The sequence below is a fragment of the Salmo salar genome, chromosome 11, assembly GCF_965601325.2.
Source record: "Salmo salar chromosome 11, fSalSal1, whole genome shotgun sequence".
NCBI classification, from domain to species: domain Eukaryota; kingdom Metazoa; phylum Chordata; class Actinopteri; order Salmoniformes; family Salmonidae; genus Salmo; species Salmo salar.
Window position 1 is genome coordinate 37,812,621 of NC_138301.1, and position 8,890 is coordinate 37,821,510.

The window sequence follows — 8,890 nt, forward strand, 5'->3', positions numbered from 1 at the left end:
GAGTAATATAACACAGGACTGTATATATACTGTACTAGAGGAGTAATATAACACAGGTCTGTATATATACTGTACTAGAGGAGTAATATAACACAGGACTGTATATTTACTGTACTAGAGGAGTAATATAACACAGGACTCTATATATACTGTACTAGAGGAGTAATATATCACAGGACTGTATATATACTGTACTAGAGGAGTAATATAACACAGTTCTGGGATGTCAATGTTTTTATATTATAAAAAAACTGAACATGACAAATACATTGGATGACATTATGGAAGCAATAGAGCCAAAGTAAGAATAGCTTCATGTTTTAAAGATAGTAACTGAAGAAAACCCATTGTAAAAAGGATAAACATGCAAATAACGAAAAGGGACGTACAAACAACAGGCTGCGAAGTATGTGAAGAACAGCAGAGGTGAAAATGTGGCCTCTGTCTTTCATTATCTGTCTTTCAATTCCTTTATAGCTTAATTTAGGGTTGCGTTCCTTATCTAATTTCCGCAGTAGATGGTCAGGATGACTCAGAACCTGCTTTTTCACAAAGTTACTTTTTTAACACTTGGTCTTAGTTTAATCATGTTTTATAATCTTTGTATGATGAGAATACTAAAGGAGTAACGATATAAAAACTTAAACATGTTGCATTGGCCAGGCTTTTATTTTTTCACAAAGTCATTATTTGTTGAATGCTGTGTTTTATACAGTTTAATATTCACTGTAATGAATTTATATTTACACTGAACAAAAATATAAACGCAACATGCAACAATTTCAAAGATTTTACTGAGTTACAGTTAATATAAGGAAATCAGTCAATTGAAATAAATTCATTAGGCCCTAATCTATCAATTTCACATGACTGGGAATACAAATATGCATCTGTTGATCACAGATACCTTCAAAAAAAAGGTAGGGGCGTGCATCAGGAAACCAGTTAGTATCTGGTGTGACCACCATTTACCTCATGCAGCGTGGCACATCTCCCTTGCATAGAGTTGATCAGTTGATTGTAGCCTGCGGAATGTTGACCCACTCATCTTCAATGGCTGTGTGAAGTTTCTGGATATTGGCGGGAACTGGAACACGCTGTCGTACACGTCGATCTAAAGCATCCAAAACATGCTCAATGGGTGACATGTCTGGTGAGTATGCAGGCCAAACTGAGACATTTTCAGCTTCCAGGAATTGTGTACAGATCCTTGTGACATGGGGCTTTGCATTATCATGCTGAAAAATGAGATGATGGCTTTGGATGAATGGCACGACAATGGGCCTCAGGATCTCATCACGGAATCTCTGTGCATTCAAATTGCCATCGATAAAATGGAATTGTGTTCGTTGTCCGTAGCTTATGCCTGTCTATACCATAACCCCAGCGCCACCATGGGGCACTCTGTTCAGCAAACCTCTCGCCCACACAACGCCATACAAGCTGTCTGCCATCTGCCCAGCACAGTCGAAACCGGGATTAATCCGGGAAGAGCGCACTTCTCCAGCATGCCAGTGGCCATCGAAGGTGAGCAGTTTCGCACTGAAGTCTGTTATGACGCCAAACTGAAGTCAGGTCAAGACCCTAGTAAGGACAACAAGCACGGAGAGGAGCTTCCCCGAGGCGGTTTCTGACTGTGTGCAAAAATGATTCAGTTGTGCAAACCCACAGATTCATCAGCTGTCCGGGTGGCTGGTCTCAGATGCAGGTGAAGAATCCGGATGAGGAGGTCCTGGGCTGACATTACACATGCGGTTGTGAGGAAGGTTGAACGTACTTCCAAGTGCTCTAAAAAGACATTGGAGGCGGCTTATGGTAGAGAAATTAACATTACATTCTCTGACAACAGTTATGGTGAACATTCCTGCAGTCAGCATTTCAATTGCATGCTACCTCAAAACTTGAGACATCTGTGGCATTGTGTTGTGTGACAAAACTGCACATTTTAGTGTCCTTTTATTGTCCCGAGCACAAGGTGCACCTGTGTAATGCTCAAGCTGTTAAATCAGCTTCTTGATATGCCACACCTGTCACGACTTCCGCCGAAGTCGGTCCCACTACTTGTTCGGGCGGCGTTCGGCGGTCAGCGGTCGACGTCACCGGCCTTCTAGCCATCGCCGATCCACTTTTCATTTTCCATTTGTTTTGTCTTTATCTTACACACCTGTTTTCAATCCCCCAATTACCTGTTCATTATTTAACCCTCTGTTCCCCTATGTTTGTTTGTGAGTGATTGTTTCTATGTAGGAAGGTCCGTTATTGTGGGCTCTGTTTTTGTATTGCATTTATTATATGTTGAGTGAAATACGTTTTATTTACTCATATCTGCTGTCCTGCGCCTGACTCCTATACACCAGCTACACACAAACATCCTTACAGAATCACTCACCAGAAAGAATGGAGTCAGCAGGAGCAGACGCCCTCCTTTCAGAGATAGAGGAGCGCGTTCAGCAGCACGCGACTATATTGCAACATCTGGGCACCGCCATGGATCGCGTGCTGCAGAAGATGGATCGTTGGGAGAGAGGAGGAGGTCGTCCAGCGCCTCCACCAGCCCCACTACAGCAGGTCCCTTTGTCCACCCCTCCTTCACCCGGTTCCAGCGGGATTCGGCTCGCGCTCCGGAGGGAGTATGATGGAACGGCTACCGGATGCCTGGGGTTCCTACTCCAGCTTGAGCTCTACCTGGCGACCGTCCACCAGTGAAGGACTGTTCCACCTAAGGCAGGGGACGAGGAGCGCGCAGGATTTTGCATTGGACTTCCGGACCCTGGCTGCCAGCGCAAGATGGAACGACAGGGCCCTGATCGATCACTACAGGTGCAGTCTGCGAGAGGACATCCGTCGGGAGTTGGCCTGCCGAGACACAACCCTCACATTGGACATGTCCATCCGGCTGGACAACTTGCTGACTGCCCGCGGACGTCCGGATCGGGGCCTGTCAGTTCCATCCCCCAGCACCTCCGCTCCGATGCCCATGGAGCTGGGAGCTGCTGCACTTAGGGCGACTGGAGGAGGGGCCATTCCCTGCACTATCTGTGGCCGCAGAGGGCACACTGCTGGTCGTTGCTGGGGGGGTTCCGTCAGGGAGCCGAGGCAGCAGGCAGGGCACTATCGTGTCACCCCAGGTGAGCCGTCACCAGGCTCACCCAGAGTCCCCTGTTGCTCACATATATGTGTTTATTTAATTTCCTGAGTTTTCCCCGCATTCCCAGCATAAGGCGCTCGTAGATTCAGGTGCAGCTGGGAATTTAATTGACCGTTCATTTGCCCATAGTTTAGGGATCCCCCTTGTTCCTGTGGATATGCCCTTCCCTGTGCACGCCCTAGATAGTCGACCATTAGGGTCAGGGCTGATTAGGGAAGTCACCGCTCCACTAGACATGGTTACGCAGGAGGGTCATAAGGAGAGAATCAGTCTCTTCCTTACTGATTCTCCTGCATTTCCCGTGGTGCTGGGCCTATCCTGATTGGCCTGTCATGACCCCACTATTTCATGGCAACAGAGGGCTCTCAAGTGGTGGTCACATGAGTGCTCAGGGAGGTGTGTGGGGGTTTCCATCGGTGCGACTACGGTGGAAAGTCCAGACCAGGTCTCCACCGTGCGCATCCCCTCAGAATATGCAGATTTGGATCTCGCCTTCTGTAAGAATAGGGCGACTAAATTACCACCTCATCGACGGGGGGATTGTGCGATAAATCTCCTGGTAGACGCAGCACTTCCCAGGAGTCACATGTATCCTCTGTCACAGGAGATGGTCGCTATGGAAACATATGTCTCCGAATCCCTGGGGCAGGGATACATTCGGCCCCACTTCACCTGCCTCCTCGAGTTTCTTTTTTGTGAAGAAGAAGGATGGGGGTCTGCGCCTGTGTATTGACTATCGATGTATCAATCAGATCACTGTGAGGTACAGCTACCCGCTGCCTCTCATCGCCAGTGCGATCGAGTCAATGCACGGGGGGCGCTTCTTCACAAAATTGGATCTCAGGAGCGCTTACAACCTGGTGCGTATCCGGGAGGGGGACGAGTGGTAGACAGCATTTAGTACCACCTCTGGGCACTATGAGTACCTCGTCATGCTGTACGGGTTGATGAATGCTCCATCAGTCTTCCAGGCCTTTGTTGACGAGATTTTCCGGGACCTGCACGGGCAGGGTGGAGTGGCGTATATCGACAACATTCTGATATACTCCGCTACATGCGCCAAACATGTGTCCCTGGTGCTCTGGGTGCTTGGACAACTGTTGGAGCATGACCTGTACGTCAAGGCTGAGAAATGTCTGTTCTTCCAACAGTCCGTCTCCTTCCTAGGGTACGGCATTTCCACTTCAGGGGTGGAGATGGAGAGTGACCGCATTTCAGCCGTGCGTATTTGGCTGACTCCCACCATGGTAAAGGAAGTGCAGCTACACACAGACTTCCTTACAACACCTGTCAGTTGGATGGATTATCTTGGTAAAGGATGGGCTCATGGGCTTATGGTATGGGCTCACTAACAGGGATGTGTACAAATTTGTGTACAACATTTTAGAAAAATAACCTTTTTGTGTGTGTGGAACATTTCTGGAATCTTTTATTTCTGCTCATGAAACAAGGGACACTTTAAATGTTGCGTTCATATTTTGCTTCAGTGTAGTTGTATCCTGACCTTCACTACAGCATACAGATGTGTTGAATACTCAGTAATACTTTATAATAATCGCCTCTAATAAATAATTTATAAACTATTAGTCTGTTCACCATTTATTAGATGCTGAACCGACTATTAACAAATACTTCTCTAAACGATTAATTAAAGGACGTTATTAAAAGTGTTATTGTGTTGTCTTTATTACTGTCGATAAGGATGTTTGTTTATTTGTTTGTTTGTTTATCTATCAGTTGTGAATGGGCCTGGTGGTCAGCATTAATTGCGGAGAAGAATTTCATGAGACCTGGTTAGTTTGTATTTTCTGCTTGGATATTAAAAGTGATGGATGCTCTAATCCTTCATAACACCAGATATCGACTAAGTGTCTCTGTTATTTCCAGAAACTTTGAACACAGCCACAATTGATTATTTCACTTTGCACTCTCTATTCTATACTCTATATCCCCCTGTGTAAAACTGGCAAGGCAGTATCACTCATTCTGGTGGTGGGATTTATTTTCTTAAAAAGACATGTAATGATTAAGGAGCTGTAACTCTAAATGTTTTTTTCTGGCTAGTAGAATTAGGGTATACTACAGTGTCCATGTAATAACTCCTACTGAGACTGAGGTTGTCCTAATATGGACACCATATAAACAGCTCTAGAACAAGGTTGAATTGCCCATATACATTACCGGTCAAAAGTTTTAGAACACCTACTCATTCAAAGGTTTTTCTTTATTTTCACTATGTTCTACATTGTATAATAATAGTGAAGACATCAGAACTATGAAATAACACATATAGAATCATATATTTACATTACATTACATTTACGTCATTTAGCAGACGCTCTTATCCAGAGCGACTTACAAATTGGATATAGTAACCAAAAAAGTGTTAAACAAATCAAAATATATTTTATATTTGAGATTCTTCAAATAGCCACCCTTTGCCTTGATGACAGCTTTGCACACTCTTGGCATTCTCTCAACCAGCTTCACCTGGAATGCTTTTCCAACAGTTTTGAAGGAGATATGCTGAGCACTTGTTGGCTGCTTTTCCTTCACTGCGGTCCGACTCATCCCAAACCATCTCAATTTGGTTGAGGTCGGGGGTTTGTGGAGGCCAGGTCATCTGATGCAGCACTCCATCACTCTCCTTCGTGGTAAAATAGCCCTTACATAGCCTGGAGGTGGGTTGGGTCATTGTCCTGTTGAAAAACAAATGATAGTGGGACTAAGCCCAAACCAGATGGGATGGCGTATCACTGCAGAATGCTGTGGTAGCCATGCTGGTTAAGTGTGCCTTGAACTCTAAATAAATCACAGACAGTGTTACCAGCAAAGCACTGCCACACCATAACACCTCCTCCTCCATGCTTTACGGTGGGAAATACACATGCAGAGATCATCCGTTCACCCACACCGCGTCTCACAAAGACATGTCGGTTGGAATGAAAAATCTAAAATGTGGACTCCAGACCAAAGGACAGATTTCCACCGGTCTAATGTCCATTGCTCGTGTTTCTTGGCCCAACCAAGTCTCATCTTCTTATTGATGTCCTTTAGTAGTGGTTTCTTTGCAGCATTGTTGGTTAAGCGCTTGTAAGCATTTCACTGTACGGTCTACACCTGTTTGTATTCGGCGCATGTGACAAATACAATTTGATTTGAATAAAAAATCAACAGTCATTTTGATGTGGTTTATTTATCAGGTACTGTTCTTAAGTCAGAAACTTCCTGTTAGCATTTACACTCAAAACAACGTAAAGCTTACTGACTGGTTAGAAGTAGTTGGGAATGTCTTTACCATATTCAACTTTTTGCCCTCTGTTCTGTCTGTTTCTGTTCCCCCCTCCTGCCTCCTTCCTTTTCCCCCTCCTGCCACCTCCCTTTTGTCCATCCTGCCTCCCTTTTACCCCTAATGCCTCCTTCCTTTCCCCCTCCTGCCTCCTTCCTTTTCCCCCTCCTGCCTCCTCCCTTTTGTCCATCCTGCCTCCCTTTTCCCCCTCCTGCCTCCTCCCTTTCCCCCTCCTGCCTCCTTCCTTTTCCCCCTCCTGCCTCCTCCCTTTTGTCCATCCTGCCTCCCTTTTCCCCCTCCTGCCTCCTCCCTTTCCCCCTCCTGCCGCCTCCCTTCCCCCCGCCTCCTCCCCCTCCTCCAGAACCATTCTCAGGATGGTAGAGGTGTGTGTGTGTGCGGCGGAGGACAGTGACAACATAGAGACCCAACGACAGCAGCAGCAGCAGGCATGGAGGAGGGGGCCACTCCCGACCCAGAGTTTGTGGACGTGGACCAGGGCATGACGCTGGCCTGTGTGGCCTTCCTCTGCCTTCTCCTGGTGGCCATGATCATCCGCTGTGCCCGTGTCATCATGGACCCCTACAGCGCTATACCCACCTCCACCTGGGAGGAGCAGCACCTGGATGACTAGCGGGGAACAAGCTGTGCTGTTACACATATAGCTACATCTGTGAGGGTGCAGACGCACAGGCACGCAGGGACATGCACATGAACGCAAGCGTGGGTAAACACGCACATGCACAAAAGAAAGGAGTAGAGAGGAGAGCTTGACCAGAGAGGAGAGTAGAAGAGAGGAGAAGAGAGTTATGGTCCCAAACAGTAACACTGCCTGTCAACACATCTATTGTCTGGTATCAGTCAGTACTTGAGAAGCGCTGGACTGGATGACAATCAACCATGGTCTGGACGCATTACAGTCTGTGTCTACACCTTCACCCTGTAAACTGCTTCCTGTACACACTAGGCAATACTGGTCATGATGATGATGAAGAGAAAGACTATTTAGTACTTTAGGACTTTTTCAGTTAATTTATTGATCTTACAAAACATCTGAAGTTTTGTACATTTTATAAGGAAAATAACAATGACTTTGTCTACATAATAGTACTGCTCATGATACAGGGCCTGTGTTTTTCAGCTTATAGACTAATAAGGCTCAGAGAAACTTTATCCATGTGTCATGTCTGAAAATGTGTCAGGCAAACAGTATTGCAAAGTAGTGGGGAAATAATGTCATCTGTTACAGTCTATACACACAAACACACACACACACACACACACACACACACACACACGCACACACACACACACACACACACACACACACACACACACACACACACACACACACACACTACACTGCCCACCAAACTGTAGAGCAGGCACCTCACTCCAATAACTTGTGGCTCATAGCAATGAACTATCATCCCCAGCCTTGTCCTCTTCCAGTCATAAATCATCCTTGTTTGTGGCTGTTGTCTGCCCATTAGCTTAAGCACAAAACGGTTATGTTGATCTAGTACTTCTATGTTCTGTTATGATGACTTACGTCTCTAGCAAGTGCATTTATTACTTGTGAAACGATTGTCTGACTTGCATGTTATGAAGTGCCTCAGCTGACACCACAGAATAACCAAGCTTGGCTGAATTTCAACTCCTCTCCTCTATTCTATGGATAGGTGTGAGCAATAGGGTGAATATACCTCCTAGCCAATCAGAAGGCAAAATGAAGCAAGGCAATCACCATGATATGTGATTTAACCTGTCCGATACGTTCATCTGTGCATAGGGGCTAGGGACTAGGGTCGGTTTGGATTTGAGCAGATTATTGACAAGCATTAACCGGCAAATTAGCGGCAGGTGACGATTTGATATGAACCCAGATTGTGCTACATTTAGCCTGTCTATAATAAAGATGATTATGAATTACAAAAACCCTATTTTGGATGAGCGAGTTGTCTTGGTGTGAGATTGTAATTAGCTGTAAATGAAAACCTAACGGAATCTAATCTTACATGATCTGGACACGTAATTGGGTCGTGTGGAAAGCCCGATGACATTTCGCTCAGTGTTCACCCACGGGTAACTCTCTAAGTTCCCTAAGGGCCATTCTCATCAACCCCTATTTCATATAGAAGACTTAGAAATAGTTAGTGTGCTGCTACCATTTTGAATTTCGTGTTGCAGCTCGAGTCCAACTCACCACACTATTGGTATGGGACCCAGATGGCACCCTATTCCCTATTTAGTGCACTACTTTTAACCAGAGCCCTATGGTCAAGGGTACTAAAACAATAATAAGGTGCCACTTGGGACAAATCCTTGATGTAAAATCTTGACAAGCTTGAGGTTTCAAGGTTAGGTCCACTGTCTGCAAACAGACCAGCTAATACATATGAGCATTATGCTAATCAGGTTAAATTAGAATAAAATAACGTTTCAGGAAATAAATG

At 45.4% G+C, this 8,890-nt stretch overlaps 1 protein-coding gene across 1 annotated transcript; it reads left to right on the forward strand.

The window, feature by feature from the left end:
* The first annotated feature begins 6,804 nt into the window (after positions 1 to 6,804).
* Positions 6,805 to 8,368, forward strand: LOC123725243 (cortexin domain-containing 1 protein-like). Its single transcript, XM_045690375.2, has one exon. It carries the CDS (start codon positions 6,886 to 6,888, stop codon positions 7,066 to 7,068), a length of 183 nt encoding a protein of 60 aa, XP_045546331.1. The 5' UTR covers positions 6,805 to 6,885; the 3' UTR covers positions 7,069 to 8,368.
* Positions 8,369 to 8,890: the final 522 nt, after the last annotated feature.

Excerpts from the sequence above, each read along its gene's own strand:
- LOC123725243 (XM_045690375.2), top strand. The coding sequence starts at position 6,886 with ATGGAGGAGGGGGCCACTCCCGACCCAGAGTTTGTGGACGTGGACCAG.